The sequence below is a fragment of the Ammospiza caudacuta genome, chromosome 21 (assembly GCF_027887145.1).
Source record: "Ammospiza caudacuta isolate bAmmCau1 chromosome 21, bAmmCau1.pri, whole genome shotgun sequence".
Taxonomy (NCBI): domain Eukaryota; kingdom Metazoa; phylum Chordata; class Aves; order Passeriformes; family Passerellidae; genus Ammospiza; species Ammospiza caudacuta.
In genome coordinates, this window is record NC_080613.1 from 1,604,696 (window position 1) to 1,631,302 (window position 26,607).

Here is a 26,607-nt window from a genome sequence, read left to right on the forward strand (position 1 = left end):
TCACAGTTAATAATTCTGTGCATACCTTAATTTTGGCCTGCTGTGTTGAGTAAACAAGATGTAGTAAACAAAACACGGTGTTCCAGTGGCGGTCATTTAGTAACGCGTTTTTCTGTCCTTCAGAGGAGTCTGTCTGACCCACTTGTGCCATGAATTCTTCCCCCTCAGGAGTCACAGCTCTGCACCACCGTGACCTCGGCTAAGGCCGCGTTATCTCTGCGTGACCGGAGAAGCAGCTGCAGCTCCCGGCTGTGGTTCCGGGGGTGCCGTGCTGGGGCCGCCGTGCTGGGGCTGGCTCCAGGGGTGCCGTGCTGGGGCCGCCGTGCCGGGGCAGCGCTCCCACCCCTCAGCGGGCCCCGCCGGCCTGAGGCGGCTCGGGGACAACCGAGTGGGCCAGAGGCCGCCTCAAGTCCCTTCTTCCTCCTCAGCGCCAGCAAAAATAAAGTCATCAATTGCAATTTAGAACGACAATTAATAATCGACGCTGGCGGCGAAAGTTACCGATTAAATTTTAAAAGGACAATAAATAATCGACGCCAGAGGCGGACGTTGCGCACCGAGGAACGGCTGAGACGGCTCTGCCCGGGGCGCGCCACCAGGGGGCGCTGGCGCCGCCGGCCGCCGCTCTGTCACGCCGTCTCTATGACCCCCGCTTGCCCCTGGCGGCGCGGCCCGTGCGGCGGGCGCATCTGCGCCTCCGTCTCTATGGTAACTCCCTCCCGCCCTCCGCGCGGTCACGTGCGGCGGGCGGCGCGCGGGTCTCGCGAGAGCGGCGTCGCGGGGCGTGGCGGCGGTGCCGCTGTCAGCGCGATGAGGCGGCGCCGCCGGGGCTCCCGCCGCTGCCTCCGCCGGGCCGCGCGCCCGCCCCATGGCGCGTGAGGCCGGCACCGCCCGACCGCGCTCCGGCCGCCGCCCCCGCCCAGCAGGTACGGACCGCACCGCACGGGTCGGACCGAGCTGCGCGGGGGCGGCCGCCGCGGGGGACGCGCTGACCCGCCGGGGCCCCGCCCGCCCCCCCCCAACCCCCCCCATCACCCACCCCGGCCCTTCCTCTGCCTCCCGGCGCTGCGGGAACCGGGCGGGAGCGGCGTCGGGCTGAGCCCGCCCGGTGCAGCCCGTCGGGGGCCGCTGGGGTGTCGGCGCCCGGCGGGCCCCGCCAGGCCGCGGGGCCGGCCCGGGGAACCGGGCAGCCATTTGGTGGCGGCTCCGAAATGACGGCGGGAGCAGGGCCGGGCGGCGGGAGCGGGAAGCCAGGCCCGGGCCCAGGAACGGGAACCGGGCCCAGGAACGGGAGCCGGCCCCGGGCCCTGGAGCGGCAGCCGGGCCTGGTGCGGGAGCGGGGCCGGGCTCGGGTGCGGCTGACGGCGGCCTGCGGACCGGGCCAAGCCGCGGGGGCACTGGCGGGGCCGCCCGGCGATCCCGGCACCGGCGAACGGAGGCAGCAGCTCCCGGTGCCCTCCCTGGCAGCCGCAGCACCGGGCAGTCCGCGCTGGGGTGCCCCCGGCACCGGCGAGAGTCGCAGCGGAGCCATGAACATTCCCAGTGTGGAACGCTCATGGAGCTGTGCGTTAGGGTAATGGTGGAGCGGAGCCGTGGTGGGAGACGGGCCCTGGCACTGCACCCGCCGTGCCGTGTTGGAAGTGTCTTAAACGCAAAAACACTCAACGGCTGAGCAGGAAAAGCGTGTCCCGGTTCCGCTGATGCTCGAGGTGCACGGAGGGTTTCCAGGAGAGTGTAGGAGTCAGCACAAAGCACAGAAGGGCAGCAGAGTGGTGGGAGAGCGATGAGTATTCAGTTCATCCAGGGTTCAGAGGAGAATGACATGGATCTGTAACGAGGGAAAATAATGCCAAAGTTTAGACAGGCAACCAGGAGATTTTCTGATCTAGGCCTGTTCAATTTCCATGCAAACTTAGAATTTTGTTTGGATTTAATTGTAGTTCCTGTAGTTTCTCTTGTGATTGTTCTCTCATGGCCATTATAGTGACATCATAATAATGAAACTGAAATTAAAAACAGTCCTTTGGATTACAAGGGTGTAAATTTGCAATTGTGGCAGAAAATATCTAATTTTAAATGAGAAGCAACCAGTACAACTGTAAATCTTCTGAATCTAAAATAATACTATTCTTTGACCTTTGGTCTTTCCTAAACATCTGTGGAAACACTAGAAATTGAAACTTACGTGTCTGGTATAAGTATTATTCCGTGAAACACTGAAGTCTTAATTTCTGTAGTGAAACAAATTTTAGTGTCACCGCTTTAGGTATCCCAAAGTGAAATCCTGATCTTGATCTCATTTATTTAAGGCTTTGTTGCTTTAAAATAGATAAAATATTTACAATACCCAAATAGTAATAGCTGATGGCATTTGGTGATATTTTGTGTACCCTTAATGGGATGAATGCTCAGGGTCTCTCTTTGCTGACTGGACAATGCTAAGGAAAGGAAAAAATTATTTGTCCACAGGCATCTAAAGCCATTCTGTGCAACCTTTAAAAAGCCTTTCCAGCTCCTGTGGAGCCCTGTGTTTTCTTGCCTATATCTCAGAATAGAAATGGTATTTCATTGAAATAGTTTAAAAAATACTAAAATACAGAATTTCTCATCTAAAAAAATTGTAGTTTAAATATGGAGGTCATGTAAAAAAAAAAAGCTTGGAGAACTAAACCATACATGGGAGTCCTTATTCACTGAAAATATTACTGAAAAGTTAGGAGTTCTACACTGTATCTCCTCTTGGAGTAACTGTGTCAAGTAGATCTGCTTAGAAATGGATTCCCTTTCTCTACATTCTGAGTTCAGCTGATTTGGGTGGCAGAAAAAATTTCATTTATTTGCCCTTCAGTCCGTCCTGAACAGTCAATACTGTTAGAGAAGCTGAGTTGGTATCAGGCTGGTGGCAAGGACAGGCTCTCCTTTCAGGGACACCTAGGAAATGCAAGGAAAAACCCACAGTGGTGTTACATAAGTGTTTAGGGAACTTTTAAAATCTCCTGACATGGTTTGTGGTGGAAGGGTTGAGCAGGGAGGAGCAGGTGGGAGCTGCTGAGGGTGCCCTGGCTCTGGTGTTGGTCTGGGGGCAGTTAACCCTGAATTGGGTCAACTTTGGCAGTCACTGAGCAACCACCAGTGTAGATTTATATTGTACCCCTGTGGATAGGAATTACTCTTCAGCCACACGTTTTAAGGAGGCAGAGGGGATTCAAGCTTTGATTTTTTAACCAGTTAACAAGAGAATCCCGTAGGTGTTTCTTCAAAACGTAGTCTGGGTATGTGTCAATGTTCAGCTCTGTATTTGGGGCACGAGGAAATGGAGTGAAGCTCTCAGGGAAGCTCAGGCTGGACATTGGTAAAAGGCTCTTCCCCCAGAGGGTGGCCAGGCACTGGAACAGCTCCCCAGGGAAGTGGTTGTGGCACCAAGTGTGCCAGAGCTGCAGGAGTGTGTGGTGATGCCCCTGGACACGTGCTGTAGTGTCAGGCACTCCTGCAAGAAGCAGAGTTGGACATGATGGGTCCCTTCCCAGCAGGATTTCTATTGGTGACTTTTCTGGGACTTGAGTTGGGCTGCAGATACTCACAAGAGCATTATTGTTCTGTGAAATAATTGCATTGAAATACTATATTTAATGGTCATTAAAGACTTTACATGTAGAATTTTCACATGATGTAAAGAGATTTGCATGTGACATATTATGGAGTGTAGAAATAAGCAAGGCACCTCAGTAAAGAGGATTTATTTCAATTTCAAGCCATTGTAGCTGAATGATGCAAAGCTGTTACAGGGATGGCCCTTCCCTAAGCCTTTAATGAAGGCAGTTTTTTAGATCAGTAGATGATGGCTGTTGAAGAGAAATCAATAAAAGAAATTAATAACGTGTTCCAGGGAATACATTAGTACTGATGATTATATTATGTGATATGTGAGTTTTTGACCCAGTCAGAATGCTTTCAGGAACTATGTAACTTAGGAAGGAAAGGTGGAAAAAGCTGCCTCCTTGTAGTGCAAACCAACCATTCATCTGCATAAATGAAAAGTTTTAATGGAGATCACTTTAAAAAAGAAAAGACAATACCGTGATCTCTGCAGTCAGCATTAAGAGCAAGTCAATATCAAGGACTCTTTAATTTAGTGATTCAAAATCAATTCAGTTCTAAGATTTAGGCTCAAATCTACAGTAGGATTGTAATTGAGCCTCAGTTGTGAAAATGCCATATAATTTCAAATTTTCCAAGCGTTTGCTTCATCTGTGGAGAAGACTTCCCTTTGTTGAGCACTGACAGAATTATTCCATGTCTCATTCTCACCCAAGCTCTGCTTATTTGTCTTTGCCACGGCGCACAAGGGACCTGATGGAGGCAGCCTGAGCCCAGCAGAGCTGACGCCGTGGGGGAACCGAGTTAAGCCTTGAGCCCTTTCTGTGATAAGGGGTGAAACTTGCCTGTCTGCATTTTGGCAAATGCCCTGACTGAGCAGTGTGGGAGAGGAGCAGACTAACAGAACAGCATGATCACCTAAGCTTGCTTTCTTCAGGAAATCAGAACTGAATTCTGTTTATCATGTCCAGAAGTTATTAGACACGATGATTTAGATTAGTTGTAGAGAATGTCTTGGGATTAGGTAGCTAAAAGTTAATATAAAATTAGTGAAGACATCTAAGTCTTACAACTTCCATCATTTGTAAGTGCTACAGCTGTTTGAGGAGGGTCTTGAGGTTTCACTTACAGCCCCTTCCATCTCTCATTCCAACTTAATCAGATATTCTAGTCTAAAAGGAGAAAATCAGTCAGTTATTGTTACTCTGATCCATTGCAGCCATTACTGCAATAGGAAAATACTACTGTTTTAAAAACACAACATTACTCAGCTGTACTGGTTTTTATTATTACATAATTTCTGAACTTAGGTGTGTACGTTTCTCAGTTTGTCATCTGAAGTAGTGCTTCTGGTAGTAATACTACAAAACTAATTGTAACTTCACTATGTAATGATCTTTTACAGAGGAACTGCCATGAGTTTTCAGACTGCTTCCTTGTATGTCTGGCCAGTTTCTGTATCAGCCATTTCTTTGGGATTTGTTTTTTTGCAGGGTGCTTCTACTTTGATGGGGAAGAGGAGCCCTGTGTAGTGTAGAGGTAGATAACCCATCTGTCAGAATGAACAGACAGACCAAGGATAGCTGTTCTAATGGAGTGTGCTGCCTGTTAAAAACAGAATCCAAAGGATTTCTAGTTTTACCTTTTTTTTTTTTTTTGCTCTCCTCCTTGTGTTTGCTCAGTTTAGAGTGCTGGAGCAATTTGTTCTTCAAGAGGACATCCCTGAAATACATTGTTTCTGACAAGGAGCAAGAATCTATTAAACATTTGGCTTATGTTTTTTGTAGGAGTTGACATGGTAATTAGGAGATGTGAGATTGTTTTCCTACACACTGGGGTGTAAGAGTGGCAGGAGAGCTGGCAGGCTCAATAAAGTATGGAGATTCCTCCCTGTATGGCTGCTTGAAGTTTTGGGAGTCGAGAGCTTTTCCCAGCTGTTTGCTGGCTTAATTAGATTTTTTTTTCCTGTCAAGAAATCTGAAGGTCAACACATGCTTAGTAGAGTCTGTCATTTGGGATGATTAAACACCCAGAGGTAGATCTTTAAAAACCAGTGGTGCACACTTGAAGAATCTGCTGTGTTCATTTCTATGCTGGTCAGGAAAACAACTGTATTTTAAAAGCTTGTAAACAGAGAGGTGGTTTCTTGCAAGTCTCTGAAGCACCTGTGGAAACCAAACGTGGTTATTGTCTCAGAGCAGAGATCCCTGTGTGTGAGATAATTAATGAGCAGTGTGGACACAGGGACTGTTTATCAGGAGCTCGTTAGTAACATACCGGCAGTGGAGCTCTCTGTGTGCCGCCAGCCTCTTAAACTTTTCCCCGTGTGAGTCATGGCAGTCACACACTTCAGAGTGGTCTGCTCTGTGCTGTTCCTGTGTCTTGCAGTGAAGGAGCACCACTGTCAGCCCTAGGTCAGCAGTGAGGCTGTGTTGGTGTTTTAATGTTTCTGCTGGTGCTGCAGACAGCTTTAAGGAGTGTTCACAGGCTGGCTTTGCTGCATCTCTTGTCCGGCTCTTTCGGAAGGGAAGCAGATGTGCTAAAGGAAATGGTGGGATTCTTAACAGAGGAATCAGAAATCTTTCTGGGCCTGTTGGCTCAGTGTTTGGCTTTATTCTTGTTTGTTTTGCTTTTAAATTTCCTTCGTTAAAAGACACATGTGGCAGTAGCATGTTAAAGATGACTGGGTTTGTTCATCCCTGCTAGAGCTTTGACTGTGCTTTCATAGAAGCTGGGGGAAAATCTGATTTGTCCAGTACATGGGAATTTTCTGGCTTATGTTGGAAGTGTAACCTCAGCAGTTTGGTTTTGAGAGGTTCAACTTTCAGTTTGGTGTGTTTTACTATGGGAATTCATTTGAGGCAAAAATTGCTGCATAACATTGAAAAGCTCGCTGAGATAAGGACATCTTGTACAAGTATCCTGTTACTTAAAGGGCACTGAATGTTCATAGTACTAAATAGGATTTCTAAACAGATGGTCATAATTAACATAAAATGCATCCACAGATAAGAGTCTATTTGGTCTTCTAGTAATTCTTTCAATGGTCGGGTACTTTAGCGTTAATTAAACCATAGTACAGCCAACAATGGAGCTGCAGTAAGGAGTTTCTGAATTTGAACACAGAGGGGAGATCTCAGCTTCCTCAGAACAATTACCTTTTTTCTGTCATCAGAGTAAAAAAAATAGAATGCTAAACATGTAATTAAAACATTGTGAATTTGCATTTGCAACAAGCTTGTTCATAGCCTTGAAGTGACCCAACTGGTCTGTAGGTTGCCTAGAGAGCAAACACAGTAGCACATCACAGCCCAGGGTGGGGCTGGGGTGGAGCTCTGAATGTAAATCCTGATGATGGAAGCTTGCGTGAGAAGGGTTTCAATGAACTTCTTAGGCCTGGTACCTTTTTCAAGAATGTGACTTATGTAAGATACAACAACAATCTCCATAAAGCCATCTTTTCTTTGAAATACACTTATGTAAACAATTTCTTTGGTGTTACTGCACAGAGTGAAATGGTTCAAGAGACAAGGAAGCCATCTGAAGTTATTGCTTGCCTTATCATATGTCCTTAATAGCTGGATTTTACATACATCAAAGATTTTCTTGCTGTGAGTTCATGGACATAGTTATATGTAAGGTAGAAACATGAAAAGCAAAATTGCACACAGCAATCTCTGCCCTTGAGTGCTCCAGTTCTTGCAAGAAAAGGCGGAAATAACACGAGAATCATAAAACTGAAAACTGGTCTCTCACTCTTAGTGTTTTCTTATGGCTCTTGATATTTGTTAGTTGATTTGTATTTTACAGAAAGAGAAAATGTGTTTTTAAAAAAGCAAAGCTCAGTTTAGTTTGGTGTCTGATTAAGTCTGAATAAGATCTGCAGAAGGAAGGCATTGTTTTACTTAATTTCAAATGAAAAGAACATTCTAAACCACACCCCTTCCCCCCAAAAAAAAATTAATGCCATTTATTGTGAATGTGTTAAACTTAGGGTGGTCTGCATTAATTTAGTTCATGAGCCTTTTTTGGTACAGTTGTTAAACTAACCCAGAGTTGGGGTTTTTGAGTACTTCATCATAAGGATTTGGTTTTGTTCTTGGTAATATTGAAATTGTGGTCTGTTTTTTAATTAAAAGTTATTCTAAATTGCCAGAAAGCATGTTTTAAATACTCTGTTATTCACTTACAGCTGCCAAAACATAGTACAGTGAAATAATGGTCTGCTAGCCTGCTAAACAAGTGTCCAGCTTCCACAATGCCTGTGCAGGCAGCTCAGTGGACAGAATTTCTGTCCTGCCCAATCTGCTACAATGAGTTTGATGAGAATGTGCACAAGCCCATCAGCTTAGGTTGCTCTCACACTGTGTGCAAGACCTGCCTGAACAAGCTCCATCGCAAGGCGTGTCCCTTCGACCAGACCGCCATCAACACCGACATCGACGTGCTCCCCGTGAACTTTGCACTCCTCCAGCTGGTTGGAGCCCAGGTATGGCTGAAGCAGCTCTTTGTTTTGCCCCTTGGTGTTGTTACCTTGTCGTGCCAGCTGCAATATATGTGCTGCTCCTTCTTCCTCGTTTTAGCCCAAATAAATGGTAAGGCTTGACTTTGGACTCTCTAGGAGTCCATACCTACTCTAAAAGCAACTTCACCATTTCAGGGCCATCTTCTCATAAAATGAAAGCGTGTTCTAATTGTAACCTGAATTCTGATTTAAAAAGGCTCTTGAACTGTGACTGGAGAAGAATTCCCATTGGGAAGCAGACAATTGTCTGTTCCAGTTGTCAGTAGAATGAGTGAACCTGCAGGCTGCACTCGTTCATCTCAGCCTTGTGAGAAATCTCGTTCCTAAATGCCACACGTTTGGAAGTGGCTGTTTAACCAAGTTCCAGAAGTGTATGTGTATAATTTTTTTTAAATATGCTTGATGATGGCTTTTCAGTTGCGTTTGCAGACACTGGCTAATCAGGCCAGGAATGTTCCCTGCGCTGTCTCGTAGCAGTGGCAAAACAGTGATTATATAATCAGTACTGCACTTTATGGAGACTAAATAAGTCTGTTCCCCTTATGCTGATTCATGTGCTTTTCCATGTTACTCTCTTTCTAACACCTTGGTGAGGCAGTAAGATGATGTTATTTACGTGGCTTTTTAATGTCCTATCACATGCCTTGCCTCAGCTATTGGTAATGACGTTATGTCAGAGTGTTTTTGTTTCTCAGGTTCACGTGATCCTTTCTTTTTTTTATGTCAGATCATTGTTGTGATCTTACAACATTTATTTTCATGGTCTCCTAACTTCTTGCAATGTATTCCAAACAATTAATTTATTATGACTAACACTCCCTCTGTTTTCCTTATCTGACCTTGTTATTCTATTTCAAGTTTTTTTCCACTGAGTTAAGTTTCCTGCTTCTTCTCTTGGAAGATTTCAGCATGCCCAAATGATGCTTAAATCATTTTCAAACTTTGCTTTATTATATTCTTGCTAGTTCATTTTGTCCTATAGCTTTTTTTGTAATAAATCATGCTGATCTGCTATACTGATCACCTTCTCAGATATGGTGTTCTTCATCTTTTAGACATTGGTTATTGTTTTCTACCCTGCTTCTGTTTTTAAGGTGTTGAGTAATAACAAAAACCATCTTTCATCACGCTAATCTTCATCTTGGGCCCTTTTTGTTGTTCCTTATGCTGTGTACATGCCCTGGGTGGGTCCTGTGTTTCCCTGCTCTCAGAGCAGTGCACATCTGCAGTGTTATGTAATTCATGGTGATGTGGGTACCATCAGGGAGGTCAGCCAGGTGTATGTAATTCTGCTCCCCCTTCCTCCCCCTTGCATTTTTTTAGGTACCTGATCATCAGACAGTAAAGTTGAGTAATGTAGGAGAGAACAAACATTATGAAGTAGCAAAGAAATGCGTTGAGGATTTGGCACTCTACTTAAAGCCATTAAGTGGAGGAAAAGGTGAGTCTCTGCTGAGCAGTGGAATTTTGATGTAGCTTGCTTTGAGCAGTGTTGTGTTTTCAGCACTGATTGTAAATGTCAGTGAGATAATAGTCTCATTTTTCTAATAAAATTGCCTTGTGTCTTTAAAAGCTTATTCACACTTGTGACACTTGTTTGTGGTTTTCTTATTTTTAAGTTTACAAAATACTCTGTTTAATAATACTGCCTTGGGGCTAACTTTCTACTGAAATTGTACGTTCCCCAAAGGATGGCTTTGATGTCAGTTTAAGATTTTAATTGAAGTTCTTTTTGGTAAAGAATTTACACAGAGTTGCCTAAGAGAAGGGAAGGTACCTGTGACTGGTATCCAAGTCCTAGAGAGAGACATACACTGTTAGACATTTTTTGTCTCACTCAGATGAATTTGATGAGAAGCACTGCTCTGCCTTTTCTCCCTTTGTCTGAAGGTGTTGCAAGCTTGAATCAGAGTGCACTGAGCCGTCCCATGCAGAGGAAGCTTGTGACACTGGTGAATTGTCAGCTGGTGGAGGAGGAGGGTCGGGTCAGAGCCATGAGAGCAGCTCGGTCGCTGGGAGAGAGAACTGTCACAGAACTCATCCTGCAGCACCAAAATCCTCAGCAGCTTTCTGCCAATCTTTGGGCTGCTGTCAGGGCACGAGGGTGCCAGTTTCTAGGACCAGGTAAGGGTCCTGTACATCTGCAGCAGAATATTTTTAGCTGCACCTTTACTTTACAAAAATGTTTTGAAATTTCTTCTGTTCAGTTGAAGATGTTCTGCCAGAAAGAAAGGAGAAGGGAAAAAAAGCCCCAAATAATAGTAAAATCTTCTGACATAAAGTTTTTGGTTGTTTCCCCTGCAGGTCCATTAAATGTTCTTTGAAATTGGGAGGAAGTATTTCAAATATCCTGGCAAAGAGGAGTCAATAAGCACAGGCTGTGCAATTTGTAATGGAGTGTAGCAGGCTGGCTGTACTGCTGTCTGTTATTGGGATTGAATAGCTGTCAATACAATCAGCCTAACCTCAGCTGCAGCATACTTTTGAAATTTATAATGATTTATATCTCTGATAGAAGACAAATTAATTGTTAAGAATGCCACTAAAGCAAACACAGAAGCAAGAAAATTCTCTTTAAAGTAGAAGTTGTCATCTCTTGACTCCTGTAACTGTTGATAGTATTCCAGTACTGTTCCCATATTTGTTTTTTGTTTTATGCTGTGGCATTGAAGAGGTATCCAAAAGAACAATGGCTACAAGACTGCCCAGTGGAGAAAAGTATAAAAACTGCACTACTGATGTGTTTATTACTGGAAGTTAGTCTTAGTTCTAAGTTTGCTGTGCTTAGACTGGTCCTAAATATTTCTTCTAAACTAGCAGCGTTCTTTAAAAGTTTTTAAGTAAAATAAAAAGCAATAAGGAATTACATTCAAGATTATTTAGATGTTGCTGTTACCTGTTCAAATACAGCAGCCTTGCTGTTTTCTGGAATATATTTAACTTTCATTTTTGTGTGTTAAAGCTATGCAAGAGGAGGCACTGAAACTTGTGTTACTGGCACTGGAAGATGGCTCTGCACTCTCAAGAAAAGTTCTGGTACTTTTTGTTGTGCAAAGGCTGGAACCAAGATTTCCTCAGGCCTCTAAAACAAGCATTGGTCATGTTGTGCAGCTACTGTATAGAGCATCATGCTTTAAGGTAAAATACCACTGTTGTGCTGTGCAGCTGTTTTTTATGATAAACATGGAGATTTTTGGTCAAAGAAGGAATGTTTAACTGTTACTGTTTATTAGGTCACTAAAAGGGATGAAGATTCTTCTCTGATGCAACTGAAAGAAGAGTTCCGGAGTTACGAGGCTTTGCGGAGAGAGCACGATGCCCAAATTGTTCACATTGCCATGGAGGCAGGACTCAGAATATCACCAGAACAGTGGTCTTCCCTTCTTTATGGAGACCTGGCACATAAATCACACATGCAATCCATTATTGACAAGGTTTGTCAAAGGGATGATTTTAGTATCTTTGTAAGATTAGTTTTGACTATTAAATGTTACAAGAAAAATCAAAGAACTCCATGAATTAACTTTTTGTTCATAGTCCTATAAAATATTAATTAAACTAGATTGAAATTTTTTCCCCTGATGTAGCATATTCATCATATGAAGTACTTTAATTAACTTTTTGGTGTCTTATGATGAAGCTTCATAGGGCAGATTCTGAGTTGAGAAATAAAATTTCTCTCCACTGATCCTCTCTATATGCCATCTGAAGACACTTTGTATTGCATTTAGGAACCAATGTCATTAATATTTTTTAAGATCAGCAATTGACAGTTGTAAGATGCAGCACACTAATGCTCCCTTTATTTTCAGCTCCAATCTCCAGAATCTTTTGCTAAGAGTGTACAAGAATTGACAATTGTCTTGCAGCGCACAGGGGATCCTGCAAACTTAAACAGGCTGAGGCCTCATTTAGAGCTCCTGGCAAACATAGATCCAAATCCAGGTATGCAAATCAAGCTTTTTTAACTTTTCTTGGTATTCTTCATATCTAGCAAAGTAAATTAAGATGATAACCTCCATTCCTGGTTTTGAAATTCCCATTGATGAACATCATAAACTCTTCTTCAGGGCTCTCTGAGTTGGGTCCTACTACTTGGTGGTGTAAAGTGATACAAGCTGTGCCTCTTATTTATGATACTGGAATTACTGGCAGAGTGACAACCCTGCTTTTCATCATTTTAGATGCAGCATCTCCAACATGGGAGCAGCTGGAAAATGCCATGGTGGCTGTGAAGACTGTGGTCCATGGGCTGGTGGATTTCATTCAGAATTACAGTAGAAAAGGCCATGAAACTCCACAGGTAACCAGACTTGATCATTGCATCATGTCTGCAGCTTCCTCTCCCATTTACTGGGAGATGCAACTTTGAAGAATTACTGTTGATATGAAATATTTATGGCCTTTCTTGTGGGATAATTGATGATACTGTTATTTACTGCATTCAGATTTTGAGAACCTAACATTTGTGAATACGGAATGCAGCAGAGCTGGCCGTAGAGAAATCCATACAAGGACAACTTAGCCCCTCAACAAGGAGTGTCCTTGTTTTTCTGATTAAAAATGCAAAATGTAAAAAGATGCCATGTATATATTTTCTATATTTTAAGCCTACTTTTATGTGAATGTCTGATAGATGGTAAGAGGAATGTCTTGTGGTTTTTGTTGTTCTTTTTTAAGCCACAACCAAATAGCAAATACAAAACAAGTATGTGCCGAGACCTTCGACAGCAAGGGGGGTGTCCAAGAGGAACAAACTGTACATTTGCTCATTCTCAGGAAGAGCTTGAAAAGTGAGTGTGAGAGACTTTTCCCTTTTTTTCTTCCTCCTTTTAATTTAAATCCAAGCAATCTACAGAGATTTCTGAAAACATTCTCTTCCATATATTCATTCATTTGGAGGACCTCTTGACATGACAGTTCTTTATATGAAATTGAAGATACAGCAGAGCAATATCTACAGACTAATTCCAGTTCTGTTTTTTATTTTACCCCATATGAGGTAAAATTTCCTTTCCTACAATTGAGTGCAAGCTCAGTGTCTTTCAAGGATTGGTTATATTACATACAAGAGAGAATGTTAATTACATTTTAATTATTTAAGGAGTGAATTGCATTATTGAACAATATGCAGCTCTGCATTCTTGAAGTTGTTTTCACCCAAATGCATTTTCAAAGAACTGCAGAATGGGTTATATAAGAGGAGAGATAATTTTGGGTTCCAGTTGTTGAAAATAAGTTTGTAATTTTTGATGTCGTGTTCCATGTCAATCCCTTCTTTTTGCTACTTTTGCAAATCTATTAAGCTTCATAATAAGCACTTTCTATACCATCTTGTTTTTTGTGTGTTTGCGCATGTTTATTTGTAGATATCGCTTGAGGAACAAAAAAATCAGCGCAACAGTGAGAACATTCCCCCTTTTAAACAAAGTTGGCGTAAACAGCACCGTCTCAACCACCACGGGAAACGTGATCTCTGTCATAGGAAGCCCTGAGGCAACGGGCAAGATGGTGCCAAGTACTAATGGAATAGCTAATCTGGAAACTGGGGTTCCCCAGCTGATCCCCCGCTGTGCAGACACCTCCCTAAGAGCTCTGGACAACGCCAAGAAGGGAGGGAAGTCTGGAGCCAATGGCCAGAACGCTTCTGGGTCCCCCACAGAATCACTTCCTGAAAAGTAGGTGGCTTTTTTAACATCAATTCAACAGAACATTCTGCTGTTAGATCATCTAAAGTAATAAATGGGGGTGGTGGGTGGCCAACAGATACTGAAGTGTGGTCCTGGCTTGCAGTAATTGCTGGTGCTCAGTGGCTGCAGAGCTGTGTAAGGTCTTGCACTGCAGTGCATTGTTTCAGCTGTTCAGTACTCATGTGCAATCTAGACAAAATGGTAAATCTCTCCCTTTATCTCTTACTCAGTTGTTCTCAGCCTGGTATCTTAATTACCAGGCTTAATTATCTAATTAGGTTATTACATAAAAATAAAAAGTTATGGCATACAAATAAATTATATACAAATTGCATACTATTGGGTTATTACATACAAGTATATTACTACATGTGATAAATTGTATACAGAATTTGACATTTCCTAAAACCAACAAGTGCAGAGTGTGTACTTCCTTGAAACCTTCCAGTTCTGGGATTTTCACTTAAAACTTTTTAGATAATTCTGCAGGAAGCACTGAGTCTCTAAACCTTTGTCTTTCTCAGAATACACTTACAAAGGGTATCAAAACATTTATGCCCACTTTTGAGTTCTCCTAGGAGAAAGTCTAAAATGTATCATCCGTTCAGGGAAAATTCTAGAGGAAATGTCAAGGCCCAAATTTCCATGTTGTGTGGGAGTGTGCATGAAGAGGTGACTGACTGAAGTAAGTGAGGATCTGCTTAATGATTTCTTGGTAATCCTTTTCAGTAAAATCGGTTCTCCACCCAAGACTCCTGTAAGCCAGGCAGCAGCTACCTCAGCTGGCCCTCCTAATATTGGAACAGAAGTTAATTCTGTGCCTCCAAAATCCAGCCCATTTGTTCCCAGAGTACCTGTCTACCCTCCACATTCTGATAATGTTCAATATTTCCAAGACCCCAGGACTCAGCTGTCATATGAAGTTCCACAGTACCCACAGACAGGTGAGTGAGATCAGCACTGATTAAGAAGTAGCTCTGAACTTTTCTCCGGAAAAATGTCTTTTATGAGAAATAACTTTTATGTCTGTTTTGTCAATGTCTATTTTATTTTATTTTTATTAAATATCAGCTGAGTGTTCTCTTAATGGGATACTAATCTTGTTAATTGCTGGGTATGTGAGGGACTTGCAGTTTGCTCCCAGTGTTGGTGGTTCTTGCCTTTGTGTGCTGTATGTTGTACAGCTTATACTTCAGCCTCCAGAACTTGAACCTCAAGATCTTTAATCTACTTTTTCCTTTGTTAGCATTTAATTGTTTTTATTTAGGCTTGCTCTTGCCATGGCCCATCCATGAGGGTGTCCCTGGGCAGGATTCAGAGGCATAGCACACTTCTGCTGGGAGGCTTACATATCTTTGTGCTTGCTGGAATGTTTTTGAAAGGTTCCAGTTATCTTTTTAAGTTGCACTGTGCATGTTTATATTCAGGCAAACAGTTGTGGTTTTTAGCACCGAGTCATTCACAAGCTCTCAAAAGGTAGAGATGTTCTGGCAATCCTCTCCAAAGAAAGAGCAATAAATCAAGTGTGAAATGGTTATTTATAGACTTTTTATTTTTTAGTAATATCGATTTTTGTTTTAGAGGGAACCATTTTAGCTTCCTATATAAAGACTTGCTGAAGATGCTGTGTTTTCAGTTACTTAGTTACACCACAGTACATAGGAGCAATATTTTCCAAACTGGGTCCAGTTGGTGAAGGGCCAGCACTGCAACTGCAAATGGTTGTCTTACATGAAATGATATTTAACAGAAACATGGTAGGGTCAGTAAGAGGTTTGTAAAGTGTGACTCCTCATTCTCTAAAGGTACTTACCAATGCTATTTATGGTTTTAGAAGGTGTAAAATTTTGGGTCATTTGTGGTTGCATTAAAAATGCCTTTTTCCAATTTTTAAGGGTATTATCCAGCACCTCCAACAGTACCAGCTGGTGTGGCTCCCTGCGTTCCTCGCTTTGTGAGGTCCAATAACGTTCCAGAATCCTCCCTCCCACCTGCTTCCGTGCCATATGCCGACCATTACAGCACATTTCCCCCTCGAGACCGCCTCAATTCTCCCTACCAGCCTCCTCCTCCGCAGCCCTACGGCCCCGTCCCTCCTGTCCCCTCTGGAATGTACGCTCCGGTCTACGACAGCCGGCGCATCTGGCGCCCGCAGATGTACCCCCGAGATGACATCATCAGGAGCAATTCCTTACCTCCCATGGATGTGATGCACTCATCTGTCTATCAGACATCGCTGAGGGAGAGGTACAACTCTCTGGATGGGTATTACTCTGTGGCTTGTCAGCCTCCCAGCGAGCAGAGGACTGTGCCTTTACCAAGGGTAAGTGAGGGCCAGGAAGGGAGGGCTCTATGCAGACTTGGTTCTGAAGGTCATTACTGGAAAATTGGTAAATAATTAGCATAGACCTGTTTATTACAGTGATCAAGACATGTGACTTGGACAAAGTTCTTGTTTTGTTTTTAACCTTAAAATGGACTTGCAAAACAGACCACTGTCATCTGCTTCAGGACCAGAGCCCCTTTGCCTCTTTATGTTGCTTGAATTAATTGCATATCTAAGATTTGACTTGCCATACACAGGCCTACAAATTCTTGTGAAATTCTTCAAGTGATATCAGTGGAGGGTTACAGACCCAAGGAAATTACAGACCCAAGTGTGTCCCATGCAAGTATTTGCCTTGTGATTAGAGTATGACGGGATATCCAGTCCTGTATTTATTCTTTCTAGGAGCCTTGTGGTCATTTGAAGACTGGTTATGATGAGCAGCTGAGACGGAAGCCAGAGCAATGGGCACAGTACCACACACAGAAAACTCCTCTGGTATCATCAACCCTTCCTATGGCAACACCATCTCCAACACCACCTTCTCCTCTCTTCAGTGTAGATTTCAGCACAGAGGTGGGAAGCCAAAGAACCTCTTTATTTTCCCTCCCTGTTTCTGTAAGATGCCATTTAATATTTCTGGGAAATGTTTTCTACATGCCATTTATTGCTCTTAAAATTAAGTTAATTTTCTAGCAAAAGGAAAGTAATATCCAATAATGATGCAATTCAATTTGGTATTAAGGTGATGTGTAACATGACTGCAGAAAAAGGGTCAAGAAGTGAAGTGATTCAATTCAGCTTCACTAAATGAAATGTAATTTTATTGACTTCTGTGAACCTCCAGGTTTTTGTGTAGGGAACAGCAGTTATGTTTTCTGTTAAAAAGTACATTGCCTTTGGTAGTCCAAATGACTTGACTTGATGACTAGTCTGAATCAAACTTCAAGTCCTTATCAAGTCCCAAAGAATGGATTCCCTTAAAAGTGGCAAAAAGCACTGGCAGGACATCGTGTACTTCTGTGATAAGTCCTATAAAGAAGAAGGGGAACTCACATTAGCACTGGCTAATACATTAAAGGAAAATGCACGGCTTCCTCTCAGTTAAGTTACTGTAGATATTTGCCTAAAGAAACCTGACACTAACACAGATTCCAGTCTCTCATTTGGTGGGCCAGGCAGTTATTTGTATGGCAGAGTTTGCCCTCTGACAGCTGCCAGGGGCACTGTTTTAAAATTTGACAGAACAGCTTATGTTGTCCCCAAGTCAAGTCTTGAATATGGCTGGAGCTCCTTGATTGACTTTTGAGATACATTTACTGCTATTTAATTAAATTATCTTCTCATTTTAAAACTGAATTCCCTGTTTTTATTATTCACTGCTTATTTATTCCCTTTTCTGTAGTTCTCAGAGAGTGTCAGTGATTTGAGTGGAACTAAATTTGAGGAAGACCATCTCTCTCACTATTCACCGTGGTCTTGTGGCACTATTGGCTCTTGTATAAATGCTATCGACTCAGAGCCCAAGGATGTGATTGCCAATTCCAATGCCGTGTTAATGGTAGGGGTTTTCTGCATGTTCTCTCATTAGTGTGATGATCCTTACATGCTGAAGTGTCTTCTCTTTGGTTAAACCAGCCTTTTTTTTAAAAAGAAAAAAAGGTCATAGCTTCCATTAGTAGTATTTTAAAGTAGTTCTGCTCATTTGAAGTTGTTTGGAATATCCTTTCCCAGTTTTGTAAATAGGTAACTATAATGAGAAGTTACTGGCCACCTGAAGAGTGTGCATAACCTCAAATGAGTCCATGTGTCTCCTGTCTCCTGAATATGTAGGATTTGGACAGTGGGGACGTTAAAAGGAGAGTGCATTTATTTGAAACACAGAGAAGGGCAAAGGAGGAAGATCCTATAATCCCGTTCAGCGATGGACCCATCATCTCCAAGTGGGGTGCAATCTCCAGGTCATCCCGCACAGGCTATCACACAACAGATCCAATCCAGGCCACTGCTTCCCAAGGAAGTGCTACTAAGCCCATCAGTGTGTCAGGTACAGCTTCAGGCTTTGTGGGACAAGAATTCATCATTTATGCACACCATGAGCATTTCATCCTCTCTGTGCTTGCTGCAGCTATGAAGTGCAAAGAGCTGAAGAACCTGTATGTCCCACTGAAGAGCAGAGAAGATGGTGAATGCTGTCTTAATTCTTTTGCAGATTATGTCCCTTATGTCAATGCTGTAGACTCGAGATGGAGTGCCTATGGCTCGGATTCTGCCTCCTCAGCACGTTATGCGGAACGGTACGGACTCCTTCCCGAGCTCTGTTCACAGCTTTTCCTCTAGCTAGCAGTTCTTCAGAGCCCTCTGTGTGTGGGGAATCTGGAATGTCTATTAATAGACATTCTTAATTTTAAAGTAAAAGACTTTTTTACCTATCCAGCATAAAGCCTTGGAAAAAAGTAGGTTAAAGCTTGTGTAGTTTTTAATACTTAATGCAGTTAATAGTGCACAATTACTAGCAATGTATCCCTTGAGAGATCTGTCAAAGAACTGGAGTCAGGTACTGCCAAGTTGTCATGTCAAAATCTTGAGTAGTTTCAGGTTTTCTTGCCACATCTTAGCTGTGTAAAATAAGGATATATGCTTCATACAATGCCTTGAAGTATTATGAGCCACAGTGAAGATGAAGAACACATTATCTAAATCACATCTAGTTTCTGTCCAAAAATCTAACATTGATAGACTAATGAAGTTATGGGGTGTTTGATTTAGGGAACTTCTTTTAAGTCCTAGTTTTGCCTTTTTTCTTTTAAAGGGACAGGTTCATAGTTACAGATTTGTCTGGTCACAGAAAGCATTCCAGCACTGGAGATCTACTGAGTATTGAATTACAGCAGGTAAGACCACTTACTATACCATGAGGGTTTTTTAATTTAAAAGAAATTGTTTAGTAAAGTGTTTTAAATACATTTTTCTTAGTGTAGCTGTCTGACTGCACATGGTTTAGGTGTAGTGTTTGGTAACTGAGCTGTTTCTTTCCATAGGCCAAAAGCAACTCCTTACTCCTTCAGAGAGAGGCAAATGCACTTGCCATGCAGCAGAAGTGGAATTCTCTAGATGAAGGCAGTCGTCTTACCTTAAACCTTTTAAGCAAGGAAATTGATTTGAGGAATGGTGAGGTAAAGAATGGGGTAATTGGGATGAAACAAATCTTGGAGGGTGTTTATATATATATATATATATATATATATATATATATATATGTATATGTATAGAATTGCATTTATTTTAACTAAGAGTTGAAACTTGAAATGTTTATAGCACATTGTTTGCAAGCTAAGTCGCTGTTGCACTCAGTTATTTCCCTGAGATTAGGCAGGTGCACCTGCTATGCTGCTGCTCCAAGCATGCATTTACAAAGTGGGAAGAATGTGACAATCATTTTCATGCAATCATTAGTTTTTGTCTATTTGTACATGTTATAAATTAAACATTTTGTCAATGGACTCAAATTTCTTTAGTATTCATTTTATCTGTTTCAGTACTTTATTGTGATTGGATTTAGCCTTGTATCCTATATTGTCCATGCCTGAAGTTCATTTTTGTCTGACTAGCTCTCTTGTACTGTAGAAATGTTGTGTGCTAGAAACGCATCTTCTATTTTCACTTTAGTTCTCCAGTGTTGTGTGAAGCCAGTGAAAAGCCAACTTGGTATTTAGAGAACATATTCATTCTTTTTTAGACTGATTATCCTGAAGACTGTGCAGACACAAAGCCAGACCGAGACATTGAATTGGAGCTGTCAGCCCTTGATACTGACGAACCTGATGGGCAAGGGGAACAGATAGAAGTGAGTACAAAAATCTGTGTGCCTAAAGAGGTCACTGGGTCTTTTCATTAGGCCTTTATGATTAGTATGTTGATAGCAAAGCCTTTTGGTTTCAGTCCTAATAATGACATCCAGCATTTCCCTTATTTAGCAGTTGAGGTCTTGTACTTATCACTCATGTACCTGGCAGTTAATCTTAGTGAAGTTAAAAACAGCTCACAGTTTATACTGCTCTTGTCATTCACAGCCATCTTTGAACAACTGGCTTTTCCTTTAGTGAAATGTGGTAGACATTCTAATAGCATGACATGAAATGAAGGAGTTTTAGGACCAGACTCCTGTTTCTATTAGCATAATGTAGTGGAACTTAATAGGAAAATGTAAAGCTGGTAGGGACAGGGTTGATGGGCATTTCTCCTTCTCTCTTGTAGGAGATTCTGGACATACAGCTAGGGATTAGCTCCCAAGAGGATCAGCTGCTCAATGGAACAACTGTAGAGAATGGGCATCTGCTAAAGCAGCACCAGAAAGAATCTATGGAACAGAAGAGACAAAGTTTAGGTGAAGACCTTGTGATTCTGTGAGTGTTAGACAAAACAGCAGTGTCTGCCAGTGTTAGACAAACAGAAGCCTCAGAATAGTGGAAGCATGGTTGTGTAAGGATGAACCACGTACCTGCTCAGACTTGGATTAGACATCTGCATTGTTTGTACATGGTGGAGTGAGAAGAACCTGTTAAGAAATAGAATTAGGCCACAAAGCTGAATGTCCCAGGCTGGTACCATTGTTCGTATGCATCGTTGTAATCGTACACACTGAACCGTGTCACAGCTGTTCAAAATACCTTTCACAGTCAGTAAGCAAAAAATGCAGAATATTTTTATAGTTAACAGAAATTAAGAAAATCTTCAAAAGGTTAAATGGCGGACTGTTTGCACAAATCTCCACGGAGAGGTAGATTTTGAAATACACTATTTTAGGTTTCTATGTTCTGTAGTCTTTAAGGAGTAAAGCAGCCTTTGAAAATGAGGCAGACTACTTTAACATCTCGAGTGTACTATTCCAGAGGAAGATGTTTAGCCTGTTGCTAAAAAGGAGTTTGTCAGTATTTATTTAATGCACACAATTCAGTTCCGGATACTTGTGCATGTCCTTGTTTAATATTTGTGTAACTTATTTTTCTCCTCAGGGAGGAGCAGAAAACAATCCTGCCCGTAACTTCTTGCTTCAGTCAGCCGATCACAACATCTGTTAGCAATGCAAGCTGCCTGCCCATCAGCACATCAGTCAGTGTTGGCAGCCTCATTTTGAAAACTGCTCACATTATGTCTGAGGATAAAAATGACTTTTTAAAGCCTGTTGCAAATGGCAGGATGGTTAACAGCTGAAAGGCATTCATCTTTCCAGCTTGTGACCACACCATGGAAGCATTTACACTAGCTTTTTATATATATAATATATATTATATAATGTATATTTTTTTTAAAAAAAATACTATTGGGGTCATGCATTTCCTGTGGACTCTTTGATACTTCAAGCCCCTCTCGCATTAGCATTCTGAAGAAAAAAAAACTTACTTTAGTAGGGTAAGGCGTTCACTTTCCACAAATGAATGGAATTTGGACATTGTTTTACTTAAGCTTAAAGCAGCTTTTTATGAGTTTGTAGCAATCCGGTGCGGTATCTGAGCCATTCTTGTTGAAAATGGCTTCTGTAGAAAACTAACAACTCAGTTATTTAAACTAGCAGGATCCTACGATGATACATCTAGTGAAAGGAAGACTAACTTATTTGTCTCTATTTTGTTTCACAAGAGAAGAACTTTTGTCTTGTTGCAGCTGCTTTTTCTTTAGTTGTGGAACTTTGCATGGAGTCTTGTTTCCTGTTGGAAGACTGAGAGGTGGAGATTTGGACTTGAGGCTTTTACAGGGTTAACACACCATTAGCTTTGCACTGCTGTGTTATTTGCAGGTCTGTGGGGCAGTGCTTTGCTGCAGCTTTTGGTTTCCATTCCCCCAGTTTATGCTTTAGTACTGTAGTTACACGTACACAGGCTACTTGTCCAAGTAAAGTTATCAGAAGTAAATCAAGTGCCTAAGTCCTCCAGCTAATGTACTAGGTATTGGTTTCCCCAAGCTACACATGAAACAATTTTGAATGATTTTGAGAGGTTATGCACTAATGTAACAGCAATTTTGGGTTTTTTTCTTATTTTTCTTTTTTTCGTTAATAGTTCTCAACTTGGAGATTATAGGATCCAGATGACTTGGCAAAAAGTATCAGGTGCTCTTGGCTTTCCTTTGAAAACCCTGTATCTAGTGTTTGCACTGACTAACAAGATGGTATTGCTGTTTTTTGTACTGTTTTGTTTTAATTTAAACTAAATATTGGGAATTTAAGGTGGTTGTAATTACCTTTGTTAAATGTTGTTAATCATAATCTTGTATTCAGGTTTAATTTTTGTTTATTCAGTGGCAACTTATTTTCAAAGACCTTGAAAACACAATGAGAGAGCATTGTCTGACCTTCAGAGTGCTGAAAACTGTATGAATTTATGCCCTGTTAAAAGGTGACTGAGAATCATGTTAGACATGTCAACTGAAAATTGGTTTTCATAAATACACATGAACTAGAGCCCTGGGCATATTTTTTTAAAAAAGCTTAAAAATCCACTTTTTTTTTTCTTTTAAGAAAGCAGGACTCTCCTTCCTGATGATTACTATCTTCTTGTTTGTCCTCTTACTTTTCTTTGTGACAAGTTTTACATTTTTTTATGTTTTTATTAACTTCTGTGAAGTTGTTTACTCTGAAAATTGTACTGGAATATTTTAAGCCAAGCTGATCTTTCACCAGGTGTACTGCATGTAAGGGCTTTTCCTGCTAGCAAAATGCTTAAAGAGGATCATGTTACTGGTCGTCTGAGTTGTTATTTTACAAAATCACAGCTATGTGGTCGGGTAAGATTTTGATAACTGTTTTGTGCACGCTTCTGGGGGGTGGGGGTTGGCATTTCCCTGAGGGTTACTGATTAGACTAAGTAAATATTGGTGTTTGATATCTCTCCTAACGAACCTGTCCATGAAATAATTATGTTGTAAATATACCTGCAAATCCAAGGGTTAGTTTTGATATTCTGGTGTCAGTATGGAAGATCTTACACATCTATTTAATACTCCAATGTCAAGGAATGTATGTAGAAGAGCAGTCAAGTAGTCTTTTCTTAGTTTCCTTTGGCTGTTGCTGTACCTTCTCCAGCCAGTGCCACCTCACTCTAGGGTTAGACTGACGCTTTCACTCGCTACGAGAAGTGAATGGATACAAGAACCAGACCACCTTTGTCACCTTAACTTATTTCCTATTGACGTTAACTTTAACTTAGAATGTTAGACATAAATATGATTGTTGTATATTTTATACCAAGACCATTCTGTAAATATGAATTTATATTACTTTTGAAATGCTTCTGAGATACTATTATTTGCTGTACAATGTAATTCCAAAACAGATATGCAAACAAGTATGTCTCTTTCATGGATATTTAAACAGTGAGATCTTCCATGTTGAAGGTGATGTAATTTTTTTAAAAGATTTTTAAATTTTAAATTGCTATTTTGTTACAAAAATAGAGAAAATATAAAGGTTTGAGAAGTCCTTATTTGCCCTCAGGGAAAGAGCCCTCTGTGCACCAGAACTCCACAGAACATCTTCAGCATGATCTGAGGGTGAATATATACTACATAAATTGATTGTGTATTTACCTTAACTTTTTAATTTTAAAATGGCAATTTTAAAAACTTGGTTGTGCTCTGCTGGAGGGGGTGGGATAAGCTGCTTACACACATTTGCCTGTTTGTCCAGTGAAATAAGCCTGACATATTCCTGCCAATGTCTTGGCATATTTAAGAACAAGTGTATCTCTAGACTCTTGTCTGCAGCAGGGGGTCCCGTGATAGAGCAGTTCTCTAGGATGACCATACTCTTCATGTGGAAAGTTGGCTTTCAACTGAGGCTAGAGTTTTCTAGTTGAATTTTTAATCTATAATGACAGGCAAAATAATTATTTGAGGGTTTAACAGCATGTCAGCTTTTCTTAGGGTTTTAACACTGACTGTGTGGTTTTTGCCACCAAACTGATGCCCTCCAGTGCCCTGACAGGGAGAAGAAGCTGCAGGTGGGAGCACCTGGCTCTGGCTTCCTTCTTTGTTGAAATTTCAGCCCATGACCCTTTACAAACAAGTATGTATTCATTTGTTAATTGTAAATCAGGTGCCTTTGGGCTATGGAAGGGCTTATTTTCTGACACTGAGAGAGTGACTTACATTTGTGTGTCAATAGCAGTGATGCCCATTTAGGTTTTGGCCTAATTTACTGTGCTGTCAGAAAAGAAGGCCCAGAGCAGATCGGGGAGAGATTGGCTCTTTTGCTTTGCTTGGACAAGCATTTTGGTTGGTTTGTTTTGGTTAATTTTTTTTTTCCCCATTAGGGGTACAGCAGGGATTTCACATGCAAGAGAGACAGGAATTATTAGTATCTAAGTTAATTGTGTTGCCTCACTACCTGGATTCATTCCTTGGTTTGCCTCATTTCCCACATAAGTCTTAAAGAGACTAATGCTTGTGCTGGGAGAATGCTTGTGTGAGAAAGTAACTATCTGTACATTCTTAACATATACTTAGAGCAGAGTGATTGCCCTGCTACTGATATTTTGTTCCTGTAAACAGGTGACAAGAAATGAATCTTAGTGTTTATGCAGATTTTGCATTGTAGAATGTATACTAGACCCTTCAAAGGCAAGGTTAGACTCTTTGCAAAGCAAACTGGCGTTGGTTCTTAGTAGTCTAGTACAGGGACACTAAAGTTTGGCATTTGATTTAGGAAAAAGAAAACAGTTGCACACAGCTGATTATGTTAAATAACCTCTTAATTATGCTCTTTGTAGAAGTCTAATTTGGAAGGTTTTAGTGTTTTGATAACTCAATTGAAATTTTAATTTCTCCTGTACTCAAGAGCTGAATGCTGTTCTTGTATAATAGTGTACTAGGCTGGATGAGGTACAAAATAATGCACAGTGGTCAGAAACAGCTGAGGAAAGAACGCTTAAAGTAACTCAATCTAAACTCTGAATAGTTCCAAACATTGGTTTTGTTTGCTTTTTTAAAGCACAAGTTGTCAAGTTGTACCTGTTGCTGTACATAAACACTGTATGCCAGCAGCTCCTTGATCATATTTGTGAACAGACTTTTCATTATTAGACTGGTATTAAAGGAAGGTGTTGAATTTGAGAGTGTAACAAAATGAGAAATGATCAGATGATCTATAGGATGTAAAAGTCCATTTTTATGTTGTAGTTTAATCCCTTTGTTAGGAAGTTCCCTCTCATTGAGGGACCTCTTCTGCAAGCAGAACACAATAAATGTGCTTTTTTAAATGACCCAATTTCCCAGTATAAATGAACAGCTGACTTTGGCAGTAGTCACCCCCCTGCATCTCTTTGCTGGCAAGGGAGCAGGACAAGGGCGGGAAAAAACCCCAAAACTGTCACTGATGAAATGAAACAAATCTGAATAATCTAAGTGCCCAATGCCCAAACATAATTCCACACCCCATTTATTTAAGGATACTTATGGAAGCTTTTAATCACTCAAGATTCTGCTGTAAAAGCTGAAATAAAGCAGAGCCTGGCTGCGTTTCTTACTGCCAAAAGCCAAGGTCATTTGCACATAGCCCATGGATTTCTCCAGAGTAGATCTCCGTTACCCAAGGCATGGGAATGCATGCATTTTCTTAGCTGGGCAAACAAGTACATTATACAGTAGTTGTGATACAACACACGTGGCTTTGATTTGTACTGCACATACCCACTGTACAGCCACTCCGAAGTATTGTGGTTAGCTTGCAGCATCTGCTGTCGCATTGATACTGTTTACTGCGTATTCTTTTCCCTGGAAGTTTTAAAGAAAATTTTTTTTTCTTGTTGCATTGATTACATTTTATAAATTTGCTTAGCTGGAAAGTTTGGGAAAAGAGGCCTGTTTGTCAATTGTACAACCGATTGTGAAGCTCTAGTGTGAATATTTTTACGTCTGTATTAGACATTTTCTTTGCAAATCTATTGTTCGATTGAAATGTAAATGAAATAAAAGATGGTGTACACCCATCATGTATAAAGCAGGCACCATCGCTACGATGGATTTAATGCTCATTTTTATGGCGCATTCTCAGCTTCTATTTAAAACTATAATTTAAAGAAAAAAAAATCTGTAAAATGAAATGGGGATATATGGGGGAGTAAATTCTATTCCGTTTATTTCGGTTTTGATTCCCAATGGTAATGTTTCCCTTCGTGTTAGAGTAGGGGGGTCCCGGCGGGGCCCGTGTGTCGCTGTAGCACTGACGTGCAGAGGTTGTAGCTTTGGCTGGGCACGGATAGAGCATCCCGGTTCGGTGTTTGAGAGACTCGATGGAAGAAGTTTGCAGTATTGACATGTATTTGCATGCACGAATAAAAATTATTTGTCCACCTTAACGGGCTGTGTGTCGTCAGCGGGGGCTGGGGAGCTCCGGGAGGGGCGGAGGGAGCGGGGCCGGGGGCCCGGCCGGCGCCGTTCCCTGGGCGGGCGGTCCCGCCGTGCCGGCGCCGTTC

At 41.6% G+C, this 26,607-nt stretch overlaps 1 protein-coding gene and 1 non-coding gene across 3 annotated transcripts; both read left to right on the forward strand.

Annotated features, from left to right (window-relative positions):
* Positions 1-797: 797 nt before the first annotated feature.
* On the forward strand, positions 798-26,476 carry RC3H2 (ring finger and CCCH-type domains 2). Of its 2 annotated transcripts, XM_058818091.1 has the most exons (21): positions 798-926; positions 7,790-8,086; positions 9,446-9,563; positions 10,013-10,246; positions 11,085-11,260; positions 11,356-11,556; positions 11,935-12,067; positions 12,307-12,425; positions 12,803-12,915; positions 13,492-13,800; positions 14,542-14,756; positions 15,708-16,135; positions 16,544-16,714; positions 17,544-17,699; positions 17,972-18,185; positions 18,351-18,435; positions 18,951-19,032; positions 19,180-19,314; positions 19,878-19,985; positions 20,396-20,544; positions 21,154-26,476. In XM_058818091.1, the coding sequence occupies exons 2-21, from the start codon at positions 7,856-7,858 to the stop codon at positions 21,350-21,352; spliced, it is 3,576 nt and encodes a 1,191-aa protein (XP_058674074.1). In that variant the 5' UTR covers positions 798-926; positions 7,790-7,855; the 3' UTR covers positions 21,353-26,476. The 2 variants fall into 2 exon arrangements, with proteins under 2 accessions (XP_058674074.1, XP_058674075.1); XM_058818092.1 differs by lacking the exon at positions 798-926 and having other exon boundaries at positions 7,747-8,086.
* LOC131567043 (small nucleolar RNA SNORD90) lies at positions 11,734-11,847 on the forward strand. The gene has a single exon (XR_009275617.1). It is a non-coding gene; the product is annotated as a small nucleolar RNA SNORD90 (small nucleolar RNA).
* Positions 26,477-26,607: the final 131 nt, after the last annotated feature.

What these genes read in the sequence shown, in the direction of transcription:
- RC3H2 (XM_058818091.1), top strand. Translation starts at nt 7,856, where the DNA reads ATGCCTGTGCAGGCAGCTCAGTGGACAGAATTTCTGTCCTGCCCAATC. An exon ending in AAACATAGATCCAAATCCAG is followed by an intron (nt 12,068 to 12,306) that starts GTATGCAAATCA and finishes TCATCATTTTAG; the next exon opens with ATGCAGCATCTCCAACATGG. An exon ending in AAGGCCATGAAACTCCACAG is followed by an intron (nt 12,426 to 12,802) that starts GTAACCAGACTT and finishes TTCTTTTTTAAG; the next exon opens with CCACAACCAAATAGCAAATA.